Consider the following 16,344-nt stretch of genomic DNA (forward strand, 5'->3'; position numbering starts at 1 on the left):
CGAAGGTGTAGTCAAAAGTGACTCAAGTGTCGAACAAAGGATGTACTTTGTTCGAGGACTCCAGAGAAGGAGTTGAGCCTCGATTAAGGGGAGGTTGTTTGAGGGCTCCATAGGCCTCAGTGGAGGCTCTATAGTGTACTTTGTTCGAGGGTAGGATTATTGGGAGGGAGTCCCACATTAGCTACTTTAGAGGATGATGATGAGTTTATAAGGAATACATCGTCCGCTGATATAAGGCATTTTGGGGAAACCCAAAGCAAAGCCATGAGAGCTTATGCTTAAAGTGGATAATATCATACCATTATGGAGATCCGTGATTTCTAATAAAAAGAGGGATCAAGCAAACACGACCACCAAGAAAACACTCTCATGCATTGCGAAAATTGCAAAAAGCTTAACACCTACGTGCTCAACTTAATCTTAGCAATGAAATTACCAATGAACTTACTCTTTTCAAATCATCATAGAAAAACAGCCTTCACTTACATCCATATCATTTTTGTATATTGTTAGGGAACAGAGGTTTCAGAGGGTGACAAAGAACCTGAAAGTTGCAAGAGTGTTTACAACTTTAGTTGAGGAGATGAAAGCAATGGGACTCGCATCCACCGACGACTCTCAATGCACCGAGGTGATGGTTCCGATGGCTCACGCCGATAGAAGTCCAATGCTCCTCTTCATGGGCGGCGGGATGGGGGCAGGGAAGAGTACTGTGCTCAAGGACATTCTCAAAGAGTAAGAATGTTCATCTTGGATTATGAAAATGATATCAAATTTCATCAGCAAAGAGATGAACTGATATTCATTATTTTGGATTAAATGTTCAACAGGCCCTTCTGGGTAGGAGCAGGACCTAATGCAGTAGTAATTGAGGCAGATGCTTTTAAAGAATCAGATGTAATTTATAGAGCTCTTAACTCAACAGGCCACCATCACGACATGCTCCAAACAGCCGAACTGGTACCATTTCTACACTAAAATTGTAACGACCCAAAATTTCCGCATTCAATGTCCATGACATGTATACAGTGGTGACCTTGGTGCATTGTGTTTATACTCTTTGATGTTTGAAACAGGTGCACCAATCATCCACAGATGCAGCTTCATCACTTCTAGTGACAGCATTGAACGAGGGACGAGACGTAATCATGGATGGAACGTTGTCGTGGGTACCGTTCGTAGTACAGACAATTACGATGGCTAGAAACGTCCACCGCCGACGTTATCGAATGGGAGTTGGCTATAGGGTCGAGGACGATGGCACTGTAACCGAAAACTATTGGGAACGAATAGAAGATCAAGAACAAGATCGAGTTGGGGGCAAGAAAAGAAGACCATACAGAATTGAACTTGTTGGAGTTGTTTGTGATGCTTATTTAGCTGTCACAAGAGGCATAAGGTATACATAAAACTGAGATTTTCTTTCCCTTTTTCTCTTCATTTTCTGTGATAATCACTGTCTAAACTGACTGTAAAACAGGAGAGCTCTCATGTGTAGAAGAGCAGTAAGAGTAAAATCTCAACTGAAATCCCACAAGAGATTTGCAAATGCTTTCCTAACATATTGTCAATATGTTGATACTGCAAGGCTATATTGCACCAATGCTTTGGAAGGCCCACCAAAGGTACCTCCCAATCTATCATAACCTAACCCGATAACGATTTTGTTTTTAGTTTCTTTCTTTTGAAAGTCGTGTTTGTTGGCTCGATTTTCATCTTTCTTAACGAAGTATAAGAATTTTTAGTTTTCAAAACAAGAAACTCATAGATGGAAATAGTATTTATAAGTTTATCAAATGGTTATCGAACATTAACGTTTTGATTTGTTTTAGTATAGTGTTTTGTAATGACCCAAACCTACTGCTAACAGATATTGTCCTCGGCTTTTCCTTTCGAGCTTTCCCTCAAAGATTTAAAACGTGTATGCTAGGGAAAGGTTTCCACACCCTTACAAAGGGTGTTTCGTTTTCCTCCCGAACCAATGTGGGATTCTCACAATCCACCTCCCTTCAGGGCTCAGCATTCTCGCTGACACTCGTTCCTTTCTCCAATCGATGTGGGATCCCACCAAATCCACCCCCTTCGAGGCCAGCGTCCTTACTAGCACACTGCCTCGTGTCTACCCCCATTCGGGAACAAACTCCTCACTGGCACATCGTCTGGAGTCTGGCTCTAATACCATTTGTAACGGCCCAAGCCTACTGCTATCAGATATTGTCCTCTTTGGGCTTTCCCTTTCAGGCTTCCCCTCAAGGCTTTAAAACGCGTCTGCTAGGGAAGGGTGTTTCGTTCTCCTCCTCATCCAACGTGGGATTCTCACATGTTTGTTCTATTAGTCCAATCTTTGATCATTGTTTCTATCAATGAAAAACTTCTCCGATCCATAGATCGAATTATAATGGACGAGTCTTGGATCATTCGATTACGTATTATCAAATTCTTTTCTTCATTCAACTCATCAAATATTTCTTTCAATTCAACTAATCGAATTGGGTTTGGGTTTGTTTGTAAAAGGTTTTTAATGACTTTTTTTTTTGTTTGTTTTTTTTTTTTGTTTGTCATTTATTGATTTTAAAAACATTTGTATGTGAAGTTCATTGGATGGAAAGACAAAGACAAGACATTGTTGGTTGATCCAGAAGAAATAAAGTGTCTAAAAACTGTTGGGAGCTTAAATGAGGAAGCAAGCTCCATAATTGAGCTTTATAAAGATCCTAGTCCTGTTTGTGAAGCTGGGTCAGTTTGGAAAGACATTGTATTGTCACCTTCAAGGATAGCCATCCAACAAGAGCTCAAATATTGCATCAAGAAAGTTGAAAGTTTTAAATCTTTTCACAAAAATGGAGAAGAAATTCTAACTTCCTAACAGCTTTACTTTCCATCATAAGGCTAAGTAGATATCTTTGACAACTGAGGGCCAATATTTTATATAGATGAAGCTATGTGTAGAAGAACTCCATTTCAATACCAAAAACATGAAGAATCCTTGTACCAAAATTAGAGTGTTCATTAATGGTAGAAGTGTTGAAGTATTGTTAAAAGATTAAAGTTATATTTCTTTGTTATTTCCTCTCTTAAAGTTTTTTAGGGTTTGTGCAAATATTCAAGCCTAAAAGTAAAAAAGAGCGTTAGAATATTGCTAACGGATTAAAATGCGCCCGAAACTACTTTATTTTCAAAATGTGTTTTCAAGTGAGTTTATGTTAGGTCTATTTTCAAAATGTGTTTTCAAGTGAGTTTATGTTAGGTCTACTCAGAAATCGAATGACATTATTTCTATAACTCATTCCTTTCTACTATTCAAACACCATGCTATATGAACCTATACCTAATGAAAGAAGGAGACAGACCCTAAATTTAATCCAAGAGAACAATTTGATAGCAATGAGAAAACAGACAATGTTCATCCAATCCGACCTCTAAGATAACGAGCAGAGAATAGGTCTAGCTTTCATCGAAATAATAATTATACTAACCTATACCTAATGAAAGAAGGAGACAGACCCTAAATTTAATCCAAGAGAACAATTTGATAGCAATGAGAAAACAATCAATGTTCATCCAATCCGAACTCTAAGATAACGAGCAAAGAATAGGTCTACCTTTCATCGAAATAATAATCATACTAGAAGATGTAATAAATAAGGAGAAACGTACCCGAATTTCTTCACTGGATCCATTAGTTTGAGCGGGCGAAATGGTAAGAAAATGTGTGAACAAACTCATGGGTGAATAAATTTTAGTAATAGTTTACATTTTTACATCTCATTCCAAAAATAGAAGGAAAGAAAGATGAATTGATAAAGTCGTCATATGTTTTGGCATTACAAAATTTGACAACCATTTCGTATATATAATATAAATTACCTCAGGAAAGGGAAGTAGAAGATCAACTCACATAATTGGAGTACCAACTTTGGTGATGAACTTCTTGACCAGAAATATTTTCCAGTAAGATCCATTCACATGAAGGTCTGCAAATTGCTCATCTCTTCCCATGAATTTGCCACGAAACCGAAAGCTCTATACCGCATCATACGTCCCCCTCAACTAGAATTTCCATTGAGAGAACCAGTAGGCTACTTATTCTAACATTTATGAGAAAGTTCTAAACATGCGGTTGGATTGGATTAAAGTGGTGTGGAAGGTCACTGGTTTCAACAGTTTTTTTTATCAGCTATTTATGGTAGCAAAATGCATCAGACATTCCTAAGCTGTCTTAATGTATTTGCATACCTGTTTAATCCAGTGATAGATGCCCAGAGCGAATATTACGTTGCTGATGGCTTATTTCTTTTCCTAGACGTGACTGAAACGAGCTGAACTCTCCAGGTTTTCCAATTCGAGAATCGGAATGTTTTGGTTGCATCCATCTTCTCAAGGCTAAACCATTGATTCTGATTTTTCCACTTGATTCATTTCCTTGGTAGGGAAGTCCAAGTCTTCTTAACAATGCTGCAACTGCTTGTCCAACCCTGTAGACCAGTATATTTGGATTAACGATATGATCATTTCATCTGTGCGGGAAATTTAAACGTCACCCTAGAGCACGTTAACAAGCCAAGGCTTCCATTTAGGGGTAAAGATCGTTTAAGTTGCATACTAGTTTAGAACTCACAACTCAGAATGAAAAAATAAGGAGGCAAAAGAAACCAAGTTTGATCTTTTCACCTTCCAGCAAGGTTAATGGTCCTCTCGCCCTTGGAAGAGAGAATTTGTGTCGTCTCAACTGACAGTAAGATCAGTAAGTTCGGTAACTTTGAACCTGAACAAAGGAAGTTTAATCAGAATACAAAAATGCTTAGCCCGCATCACCAAGTAGTGTTAAGTATCTCCATTTTTTAGAAAAAAGAAAATATAATAACTCTGTCCATTGAATCAATAAGATCTCATTTATAAATTTTAACTTAATAATTATTATTGTCCAAAAAGAATGAAGTTGTAGAGATTTTTACTTCAATATTTAAAGCAGAGAATTAAGATAGTTATATATAGAAGATGCACGACTCCAAAAAAAAGAATACTTCTAGGAATAAAGCAAAGGAGAATCCTAGAAAAATATCTTAAAATTTAGCTTCAACTTCATGATAGTTTTTCATTTGACGGTCAATAATGCGAGGAAGAAACAAAGCGGGTAAAATCCATTTAATTTAGTAACAATCTCATCAAGAAGTTGAAAAGAAATATGGATGAGTTCATGTTATTGTAAACAACTACATATAATAACCGAGTGCATTAGTAACTAGGAGATAAAAGACAAAAGATGTGCAAGTCATTTACCAGCGGCAAGCCGATGTTTGAGACCTTTCAAAACTGTCAACAGGTAAACCTGGCAGGATTTTAATAACAATTTCAGTCATAACGAATTGTGAATTTTTTTTCACACATGCTCTTCTACTCAAAAGTTTGCGTTGGTTATGACTAAGAGGAGTAAACGGAAAGATAAAACTCTGAAGATCATCAATACTGATTCAATCAAGAGTATAGCGAGCTCACAAACTTCCATTCCATTGTTGGACAAATGTACAAAATAATATATTTTTTTACAAGCAAAAAGGACCACTTGAATCCACACAAAAAGAAAAGGAAGCAATAAAGTGGAAAACTGACTCTGCTGCCTAGAAAATAAATCATTAATGATGGCTTCTTTCAAAAAAATAAATAAATAAAACATTAATAATGGTATAATATATATATATATATATATATATATATATATATATTTTTTTTTTTTTTTTTTTTTTGTTTGTTTGTTTGTTTTGTTTCTTATAGTTAGCTGAAAATACTACTTCAAACTCGAAGTTGATAATCACATAATTTTTATTTTTAATTTTTAAAAATTAAGCTTTGTTTAATTTATCTACATTTTACCTATGTTTTAAGAAACCAAACAAAAGTTTAAAAAACTAAAAAATATATTTTTTAAAAAGACCTATTTTTGTTTTTGAAATTTGGTTTAAAATTTAAATATTTTCTAAAGAAATATGAAAATTATTGTAGAGAAATATGAAAATTAATTTACATTTATATGGCATAAATTTTTTTTCCAAATGCTATTTCAATGCAGGTGGCATTTTTAATCTTTTTTTTTCTCTTTCTGGGCTTTATCAGTTAGCTCATCTCTCGACTAGAAAACATAACGTTTAGTATATAAACGACAGCTCATACGTGGAAAATATCTAACTCAAAGTTCAATACAGGAAGGGTATAGTTTTATTTAGTACGCAATGATTCCAAGCGGTTAAATAATTTCGGAACAAAAGCACATTGAAGTTGTGATTTCATGAGCATTGTAGAATACGTGAAGTATCAATTATTTCATAATCTAAAAATCATACCTCAGCTGTATGAATCTGCAACTCCTTGACATCTACAACAATAGGACTTCCCTTGAGGGATACAAATGGAGCAACTCCAAGTGAAGCAGCTTCCTGCATTTTGTTGGAGGGGAGGGGGGTAAATATAATAACAAAATATGACCCTTCTAACAATTTAAGAAATTGAAATTTTCAGCAAGACTATGGAATCAGCTTCAAGTTTGTACAGACCTCCAACAGTGAAAATGCGCGAGGGTCATATTCTCCAAAGCCATCTATCAAGGAGCATAGATTTGAAGATCTTGATGTGTCAGCACTTACTCCAATGTTTTCTATGAGTCTACGTTTTAAGGAGGGATCATGAGAAATCTGCAAGCACCCCAAAACTTGAGATAAGATTTCAATGCTCGGAACGATTCTGGCTTCGATTATTTCCCGGTACACCATTAAGGCCTGTGCTGCCCTGAGAAAAAAATATTTGAGTAGTGAATTATCTCACAAGTTACACTGCAGTATCCATAGGTAGTGGTTTATGATACTTGGTATTCTAGTACCATGAGATGATTAAATAAGAAGTCAACATGCTATTTTCGGTAGACTATAAAACTAGTCTAGTAAATGAATTACAAAAGTCGAAGAGTCATACCACTTACTATCGACTTGAGGCCAGCTAGTGTCAAGAGATAAAAGTGGTCTATCAAGGGAAGAGGGCTCTGCAACTCTTCGTAAGCACATGCCTTTGAAAAGATCAGCTTATAGATTAGTCAGAAATACAAAAAAAGCTAACCAATTAACTAGAGAAAAGAGTGGTCTATCAGGGGCAGAGGGCTCTGCAATTCTTCGTTAGACACATGCCTTTGACAAGATCTGAATAAAGATTAATTGAAAATGAAAAAAGCTAACCAATTAAAATTAAGACAATCTTTTCAAAAGATATTAGCAAGAAAATATTCTTGAAACTCGGATAGGTATTCAGAATCAGAGAGAAAAGGTAGTTAAAATTCATGATAAGTTGAAAAGACGTGTGTTATTTTATTCTTCATTACAATCAGGATAAACCATCTGAAAAGAAACACGTATTGTTGTTTATAAACAGTTGGTAAGTAGACAATATAACAATCAGTAGACTACAAAATAGAAAAGACGAGCATTTTTTATGATTTAAAAAACAGGAGTAGACGGCTGAATCCTATTAACTTACCAATTATGCACCTATACATGGTTAAAGTTGGGGCAACACCATCCTCTTTGGCTTGAGAGAGGAGTTCGAGGGCAATTTCTAAATTATTATTCCTGAAGACAATTGAGAAAAAGATAATTAATGAGGATTAAATTAACATCATTGTAGCAAAACTAAGCCAGTTTTACTTACCTTTCACTTGCTGCCATAAGTATAGAGTATGTAATGTTGTTAGGGTAGAGTCCTAATCCCTTCATTTCTCTCTGAATATCCATAGCCATTTGTAGTTGTTCCCCATCACCTGTATGTGAAATTCTAATGTTATCTTTTACAGGTAATGCACATTATTTTAATCGTATGTAACAAATGTTAGTTGAATTAGTTGAAGTGTATATGCATTGAATGTTTCACACTGCATTTATTGACATTTGATTTTGCTGCTTCTCAAACCAAATCCTCTCTATTTGTGAGAATGCTGGTTTAATAACTTCTCTTGTATGTTGATTACATAATAATTACACGTAATGACCAATCAATATTGATACTATTTCTCAACTACAGCTCAAATTGATAGGCCTCATCTTGGTTCCTAGAAGTACTTCTGAGCTTGGAAAATTCAATGTAATAATGCTGCTACTATAGTGTCTCAATTTAAATATGTTTGTACTATTGTATCTTGATTTGGTATGGCTAGTACAGAACCATGTAAGACACTCTTTATTCCCAAGACTCTAGTTGACTCTTCTAAGTTGTATCCTGTCGAGGAAGCTAGATATTACAGGGAATTGTTGGTGCATTTCCTAACTTAACCTTCATAACACTAGACACTTTATGCTGCGAGTATTTCACAATATATGCATACCCCTGTTTCTACCTGGCTCATTGTCGTTAAATCCTTTTTTCGATATCTAAGGAGCACAATGAATTCTGAGCTTTTCATTCAACAAATGCAAATCAAAATTCTCAAATTCAAAACACATATTTTTCATAAATATAATAAGTCCTTGACGTTAAAAGATAGGGAGAAAACTAAGGCTGTGTTTTGGCAAAAAAAAAAAAAAAAAAAAAGAGGACCAAAAGTCAAAATACAAAGACTGAGAATGTATTTTGACAAAAAAAAAAAAAAAAAAAAAAAAAAAAAAAAAAAAAAAAAAGAGAAACTTAGAATGCAAGAGCTTAAAAAGTGATGATACGACGCTTATGATTAAAAATGATAAATCAATGCTAACTTCCATCAGATTATTGAGAGCAGAACGTAGCAAAAAAGGGACATACACAGTGCATTTATTAATGCATTCACAGTTGAAACAGTTGGCCTCAATTTCGTAGACTTGAGATCCTCATACAGTTCCAACGCCTTCTGCCAGTTTTTAGCCTGAAACGATGATTGAGAAGTCATCTCACAGTTAATTTAGTAACACACAAAATTTCATACTCAATTTCACTCCTAGACAGCACAATAGATACTTCCATAAATGAAACAGCTACAAAAGATGAGCCATACTCAAATACGCTTTCTACATTCATATCACTAATCAGTATCAGATGTGGGAAAAACTATGATTATAAAAACCTAAAATGAATCTTTTGAAGTCAGGATAGAACTCATAATCTTTTGGGAAACCAAATACTTGGATAGAGCTCGTTACTTTTATAACATTATATTGTTCTTTTTTCAAAAAAATAAAAATAAAAGAAGACAAACGAAACAGACTATCAAAACACAACAAAACAGAGAATGTTTCCAGGAGAGAGAGAGTACCAATGCAAACAGAAAAAATATTCAAGCGGTGACATGCATAAAATCAGACCTTTTCAATGAATCTAAAAATTTCCAGCATGCTCGTGACTATTAAACAAAAAGAGAAAGCAGTTACTATACGCACATTGCTACAGGCACCCATCAACGAACTATATGATACAATGCCAACACGTATCCCCAGTGGCTTGGCTTCTCCTAAGATTTCAAAAGCAGAATCCAGCTTACCAGCATGGCCTGCAGCATCTATTAATGCACTGAAAAAAATCTGCATGAAATATTGTATACTAGAATTAGCACCTCAATGTACGAATCTAAAAGCAGCTGATATAATAGTACACAAAGAAGACTATCCAAAAACTTGAAAGAACTTTTTCATCCAACTTTCTCACACTTTATAGCTGGATCAAGTTGTTTAATTATCTGAAACCACTCTAACATAAATATTCAAAAGGAGAGACGCTCAGACCCCAACTTATTGTCTCTATTCTGAATCATTCATGATCGCCATCAGTAATACATACCTCATCAGGTTTTACTCCTTTCCTGGTCATATCTTGATATACAGTGGAAGCAAAGTCCCAATCACCAGATTGACTACAACAATTAACAGCAATGGTGTAAACCTCTGGTGTGCCCTTAATGTTACAATCATGGATCATCTTATACACTTCTTTTGCCCGATCAACCTATAAGAAATGCATGATTCTTTTACGCTTATAAAACGACATCAACAACGGAACTGGAGAGAGAAGAATTGAATGACTCAAGAAATCTTTAAATTTAATGAAACATACCTGACCAGCATTTGCACATGCCTTGATCAAAGCACCAATTGTAAAATGATCAGGCTCTATAGGATGTAGCTCAGCCCCCATTTCGGCCAGCACATCAAAAGCACGATCCACTGCTCCTGACTGACCACATGCAGTGATAAGTGCATTGAATACAACTCTGTCTGGCTTCACGTTCTACTGCACAGAATATCTTATCAGCAAGAGCCCTATTTTTTGTTAGAATACAACTTGAACATTCAACCTTATGACATAATATGTTAAATGCCTTTGTTTGCACATCCATATATATAAGTAACAAATAAGACCATATAAAATGAGAAAAAAAGGAACGACTAGATCTGTGGTCATACTTTTGACCTCATTATTCCATATACGCCAAATGCCTTGGCCACTTGACCTGCTCTTGCACAACCATCAATAAGTGCCCCATATGTGTGAACATTAGGTTCCACTTCAGCATTAACCATTCGGTGGAATACCTAGAAGCAAAAAAAAAAAAAAAAAAAAAAAAAAAAAAAAAAACTCTTTTTAAGACATATAAAGCTTCGTTCAAGTTTCTGAAAATGGAAATGGGAAATTTTGAAAGCACTGTTCCCTAATTTCGAAGTAGCAAACGTATTGAAAAAATTGTTTCGCATTGGAGAAGCACTTGAGATGTTGGATGCACCAATTATAAGAATGAGCGAGATTCAAATTCACTGCTAGCGGAATTTCATACTGACATGAAAGACACGGATGCTTCAACTGTTGTGTTTAAAGTAATGAAAAATTTAGTACATTTTCTTTCCAAATAGAGCGAAAATAAATGGAAAATAAATAAATAACAGGAGGTAAAAACATTTAAACCAAATTCAATAGTTCAAGATGATATATCAATTAATCAAACGAAACTTCGTTACATATAAGGAACACATATTGGGTACATTAAGGAAGCTCCAATGGGATAGTTTAAGCATTAGTGAAACCTAAGAACAGGTAGCCAAAATGAAAGATACCATACCTCAAACATTGCATCCACTTTTCCACTTTTGCCACATGTTGAGATTAAAGTAGTGTATAGTTTGCAATCCGCTTTCATTCCAGCCTCCTGGACAAGCCGCACAACTTGAAAAGCTCCTAAATTTACAATGCATAAATTATGAATCCTAAGAGAATGATGGTTGTTCATAGTAGAAGACTCGAGATTGTTTCCAGACAAACAGTTTGATGATAGTAAATAGTACATTAACTTACTGTCAGAATCTTGAGAACTCGCACATACAGACATGAGCATATTAAATGTACTCAATGTGGGGTTTGCAATAAGTTTGGTGTACTGAAAAGCTTCCTGAACAGCCTTTTTACTCTTGCAAATATTGAAAAACTTCCCATGATAAATCTACAACCAGAAAACTCGTTAAATTAGTTACTGGTAATTCAGATAAGAAAATTAATAATAAAAAGTAATACACATTTTACCTTATTCATGTCCAATAAGCCTGCTTTTTCCATATCCTGAAGTATTTTGATACATTCGTTCAACCTGAGAAAACCACAAATAAGAAGAAATAATGTACAAAGGCTTTCAGAACTAGTTGAAGACATAAATGAATGCAGACTTCTATCGTGATTGGGGAGTGAGGGTGTCCTGGAGATTTTTTTTTTTTTTTTTTTTTTTTTTTTTTTCCTATTTTGATTCATTGCAATATAATATTAAGGGCAATCTTCAACCGTACAACATGATACAGAATATAAGAAATATTGAATGCATGATGCATGAAAAATCGAAACAAACATACCTTCCACCTTTCAGACATTGATTGTACGCTTTATATTGATCTACATGAAGATTTTTGTTATGAACATGCTTCCCATTTGGATAGGGTAACCCATTCACAACTTTCTCTTTATGCAGACTGGCTTCTTTTCTTTCTCCGTGTCCTACAATATTGTTGCCCCCTCCAGATTTATTTTTGTCCCCTGAAGAACCTCCCTTATATCTTGCAACAGGTTCTCTTCTTTCAACATATCCTGAGTTGTACAAACATTCGCTAGTGAAATGAAACATGGAACGAGGAGATGCAAAGATTTTTGAGGAAATAATGTTGGGTTACAAGAAAAGCAATTCACGTTTGCTGCCTGCTCAGAGAAACAAGGTAAGACCATCACGAACCTATTGAAGTCATTACCTGCAATTTGACGAGAATCCTCCAACATTAATTCTGCTCCTCTTGAGACACCGTTAATCGTCACAGAAGAAAATTTTTGGTTGTATAGATGAGAAGTACGAGAAGAAGTTGCCATTTGACTACTTGACTTTGTATCTTCATAGAACATGTAAATATCTTCTCTAGACGGTTCTTCAATTAGAAAATTGGAACCGATTAACTTCTCCACTTTTAGAAGCTCGCCATCTGCTTTGAAATCTTGAGTCACTTGATTATATACACTATATAAAGGACCAGAAAGAGGCGGAAGCTCAGTTGTATCAAGCACAACGGCCAAGTCAGAGTGGGATTTGACATCAGATACATTTAGCTGCAAGTCAGTCATGTCGTTGGCAAAAATAAGAGGCTGCAGGACGCCAGATTCAAACATATCAGAAGGAAGAGAGGGATCTGCTGCTTCAGTTTCATCTGAAAACAGAGAACCACTATCCCTAGATGTGGTAAATTCAACAGATGGCGGCAATGTTTCGGTGACACTGGCCTCATGTGACAGAACTGATGTTTGAAGATGCAGAACAGTCTCTTCTTCCCCAGAATTACTTCTCTCTTCAGTTCTATCCTTTACGGCTATATTCTGCTCTAAGAAGTCACCATGATGATCCCTAAAGCCCATTACCTGATCATCGACGGACCAGTTGACGCCTCTACCTAGTTGAGATAAGGCAAGCGTTGGAGATTGGGAACGCTGTAATCGGTAAAAGATCCAGAAAAACATGTTATCTCCACAATACAATGACAGATGAGTCAATCCAACAAACTAAATTGTTGAACCCATGAAAATCACTGATATCAATTCACATTCACATTTTACGTATGAGACTAGGAATACCATGTTGTGTTTCAAACTAGTGGACTAAATATGATAAAAATTCCATAACTTAAGAAAAACCATCTTAAAAGAACAAAATTAAGGATTCGGAAATTGTTAATATAGCTAACTCAATTATCAAATATTAGGAAACAGTTTCGCGCCATTAAACTCATTAAGCAAGGTAAACTGTCAACCGCACAGCCATTTTTGCATCTGGTACGTTGATCTATCTCTGAATCAACTAAATTATCCTAATATACATCTTCTACAAGAAAACACGATTAAAAAAGAAAGAAGAAATGCAAGATAGACAACAAGAATCACTCTCTTGATCATCTCCGTTCATTTTCCAAGAGCAGCTACGAATAACCAAACATTTAAAAGAAAAGGAAAGGCATTCACGAAATAGCGAATAAGAAGACGACAACAACAACAAAAAAGCAAATCCAAATCAAATTTTCCCCCATACCTCAACCGCATTCTTCTTCCTCTTATTTAAGTTCATATAGATAAACGAAACAGCCGAGAAAGTAACCACAGCAACAACGATGAGAACCGGATTGGAAGTGAAGGCAGCACGAAACATGCATCTCGGAGACTGAACAAGGAAGCCAACCTTCGTGCACCTACGTCGAGAGCGCAGAACATCCGGCGGGCGAAGATTATGAGAAGAACCGAGAAACTGGCGGCGAACGAAGCGGAGGCGAGTGTAGGAGAAGGAGGAAGAGGAATTGAGAGGAAGAGATGGATTGAAGGTGAGTAATTGAGGGTTGGAAGAGAAGGAGACCTCCATGGAAGAAGGGAATGGGTTGAGGATAGAGAGAGAGAGGAGGAGGAAGAGAGGTCGTTGTGTGGGAGACTGTATCAGTGGTAGTATTTTGAGCTTGCTTTCGCTTGGTTGGTTTTTTTCGGCTGATCCACTACGTGCTGACGTGGAATTTTCCTTATTATTTTTTTCTCTTTTTTCGAGGAATTTGAAAAATAAAATAAATAAATAAATAAACGGTTTTTTTTTTTTTTTTTTTTAATTTCTTTTCCCGAGAAACAATACAAATCCGTCCCGTTCGGAAGCTACTGGATAGAAAACTTCTGCATAATTTCTTCTTTTATTTATTTATTTTATTTTAATTTAACCATTTTAGGAGTGAAAATGATATTGTACCAATCCCTTATAACAATTTTTCTAATTAAAATAAATAATAAAAAAACAAATTTTCGCTTCATAATAAATTAATATTTTTTAAAATAAAATAATATATTCATAATTCATTCATATATTTACTTTTAAAATTTTAATTTTGTATCGAAATTAATTAAATAATAATGATAATTGATGTGTAATATATATTAAATATTAAATTTAAAAACTAAAGAATTAGTTAAATATTTTTATTAACGTGAAAGTTTAGGAACTAATCCGGTAATTTAGTTTTTCCTTCGACCCTCCTAAACCGATGCAGTCATCCTTCGTAAGTAACCTCCGACCATCTTCAAAATCTCAATCTCCTTTTCACTCCAATCTACGGTCCCTCCTACATCCTTTCCTCTCTCAACACTTTCAGCTCTAAGCACTTTGTCTAGTTTAGCCCAGCGCCACCGTACCCTACCCATCCGATGATTCATCGACACAAAATTGCCACCATTGAACTCCCCGCTCTCAACCCGCACACCACGGGCAGCACATTTTTTCTTTTATCTACAACAAAAGTATATGTACAAAGGATGAATTCAATGATGCCAAAGACTCGACCATCTTTTTTTATCACTTAATTGAATCAAACCACTTGGGGAGAAAGTCTAACCTTCTCGTAATCTTTTCATTTTTCTCACGCAAACAATAACGCATTTCTTTTATCAATCAATTTTGCTTTTTTTTTTTTTTTTTTAAATTTTTCTAATTCAATAAGATATAAATATTAATCAGCTGAATTATATTCAGCAAATCCTCTCTCTAAGAAAATTGCTTTTTCTGTTTTTTTTTTATATTTTATATATATATATATATTCCAAACTCACTAGGTATTTATTAAACTCAAATGAATAATTAATAATTTACATTTAATTTGCAAAAAGCAAAGTTCGAATAGATTTTTGAGATAGTAATTGATACAATATCTACTAAACTACGATCGGATCGGATTGGTACCTGATATGTTTATAATGTGTAAATGTTCTTATAATATATGAATGTGGGGTACATTGGCTTTGGATAAGGCATTTATGAGCGTTGGAATTGTTCTCTCGTCTCTATGGATGCTCTTAATCTCCCAATCAAGCTGGCTCTACTATAGTTTGGTGGACGATCTCCCTTAACCTCTTTGATCTAAACATGATTATTACTTCTAGTAGCAAATAAGATGTCGAGGAATATAGGAAATATAAAATACAGATAGACAAACAAGTTTGAGTTTGAAGTTCATTCATGTAAAATTCAAACCCGAGTATCTCATTCCTATTGATCTAATTCTCATATTTCATATTTCCAAATTTCTAACAAGTTTGTTACACAGTGAAGCACAAGTGCACAACAGAAGAACTTTGAGCGATGATGATCCGGGTGTGAATGAAAGGGACTCAAAATCATTGATGAGGGAAACGTTCCATCGAAACTTAAGGATATGATCGCCGATGAGGTCGGAGACGCAATGAAACTATCTCTAAATTCAATTCCGGAATAATGTGACTATGCCAGACAAATTCCCATTTCTAGTGGTGGAGGAATTACTTGACAAATTGAATGGTTCCATAATATATTTGAAGATCAACTTGAAATCTCGACATCACCAAATACGAGTAGACGACCAAGACGTAGAAAATATGGCTTTTAGAACTCATGCGGGCCATTACGAGTTCCTTGTTATGCACTTTGGTCTCACAAACGCTCCATCCACCTTCCAAGTTCCGAGGAATTGCATTTTCCTACCATTCCTACGTCAGTTCATCTTGGTTTGTGTAACTCTTTCTATGATGAACACTATGGCATTTGGAGTGGTGTTTGATGAATTTGAGGGACAATCAACTGTGTGCCGATAGAGCAAAATGCAACTCATGCAAGAGAAACTGAATATCTAAGGCATTGGATCTTGGCAGTTGGTGTGGAGGCCGATCTCAAGAAAGTGAGAACAAAGCTGGAATGGCCAATTCCTCAAAGGGCGTTTGAATGGACCAACCGACCCGAAATCATTCGAGAGATTGAAGCAAGCCATGGTTACACGAACCATAGTCGCCCTCTCTGATTTCAGCTAACCATTTTTGGTGGAAACTGATGATTCA

General features: G+C 35.4%; 2 protein-coding genes across 7 annotated transcripts in view; one reads left to right on the forward strand and one right to left on the reverse strand.

Annotated features, from left to right (window-relative positions):
- The window catches only part of LOC111795219 (calmodulin calcium-dependent NAD kinase), an 11,182-nt gene extending 2,628 nt beyond the window's left edge, over positions 1-8,554 (forward strand). For 2 of the 3 annotated variants that reach the window (XM_087124314.1, XM_087124315.1), the window contains 5 exons: positions 514-735; positions 831-960; positions 1,077-1,399; positions 1,481-1,625; positions 2,594-3,148. In XM_087124314.1, the coding sequence (XP_086980440.1) occupies positions 514-735; positions 831-960; positions 1,077-1,399; positions 1,481-1,625; positions 2,594-2,866 (1,093 nt within the window). In that variant the 3' untranslated portion in view covers positions 2,867-3,148. Of the gene's footprint in view, positions 1-513; positions 736-830; positions 961-1,076; positions 1,400-1,480; positions 1,626-2,593; positions 3,149-8,058 lie in introns of those variants that run through there. The other variant, XM_023677511.2, reaches the window with a different exon arrangement.
- LOC111795138 (pentatricopeptide repeat-containing protein MRL1, chloroplastic-like) lies at positions 3,714-13,942 on the reverse strand. Of its 4 annotated transcripts, XM_087124312.1 has the most exons (20): positions 13,541-13,941; positions 12,222-12,945; positions 11,832-12,063; positions 11,512-11,575; positions 11,287-11,431; positions 11,054-11,169; positions 10,404-10,532; positions 10,054-10,227; positions 9,781-9,945; positions 9,384-9,524; positions 8,773-8,872; positions 7,690-7,798; positions 7,519-7,610; positions 6,964-7,054; positions 6,549-6,780; positions 6,339-6,431; positions 5,281-5,329; positions 4,672-4,765; positions 4,237-4,475; positions 3,714-4,050 (listed from the first exon to the last, which is right to left on the reverse strand). In XM_087124312.1, the coding sequence occupies exons 1-19, from the start codon at positions 13,862-13,864 to the stop codon at positions 4,241-4,243; spliced, it is 3,309 nt and encodes a 1,102-aa protein (XP_086980438.1). In that variant the 5' UTR covers positions 13,865-13,941; the 3' UTR covers positions 3,714-4,050; positions 4,237-4,240. The 4 variants fall into 4 exon arrangements, 3 of the variants coding, with proteins under 3 accessions (XP_086980438.1, XP_086980437.1, XP_086980439.1); XM_087124311.1 differs by having other exon boundaries at positions 3,714-4,475; XM_087124313.1 differs by lacking the exon at positions 10,404-10,532 and having other exon boundaries at positions 3,714-4,475.
- Between the last annotated feature and the right edge of the window lie 2,402 nt (positions 13,943-16,344).

This window comes from Cucurbita pepo, chromosome 5, assembly GCF_057944985.1.
Source record: "Cucurbita pepo subsp. pepo isolate OVF chromosome 5, ASM5794498v1, whole genome shotgun sequence".
NCBI classification, from domain to species: Eukaryota; Viridiplantae; Streptophyta; class Magnoliopsida; order Cucurbitales; family Cucurbitaceae; genus Cucurbita; species Cucurbita pepo.

Coding starts and splice junctions, on each gene's coding strand:
- LOC111795138 (XM_087124312.1), bottom strand. CDS start 13,864: ATGGAGGTCTCCTTCTCTTCCAACCCTCAATTACTCACCTTCAATCCA. Junction 12,946..13,540: donor GGAAGAAGAATGCGGTTGAG/GTATGGGGGAAA, acceptor TACCGATTACAG/CGTTCCCAATCTCCAACGCT. Junction 10,533..11,053: donor AAGTGGATGCAATGTTTGAG/GTATGGTATCTT, acceptor TTTTGCTTCTAG/GTATTCCACCGAATGGTTAA.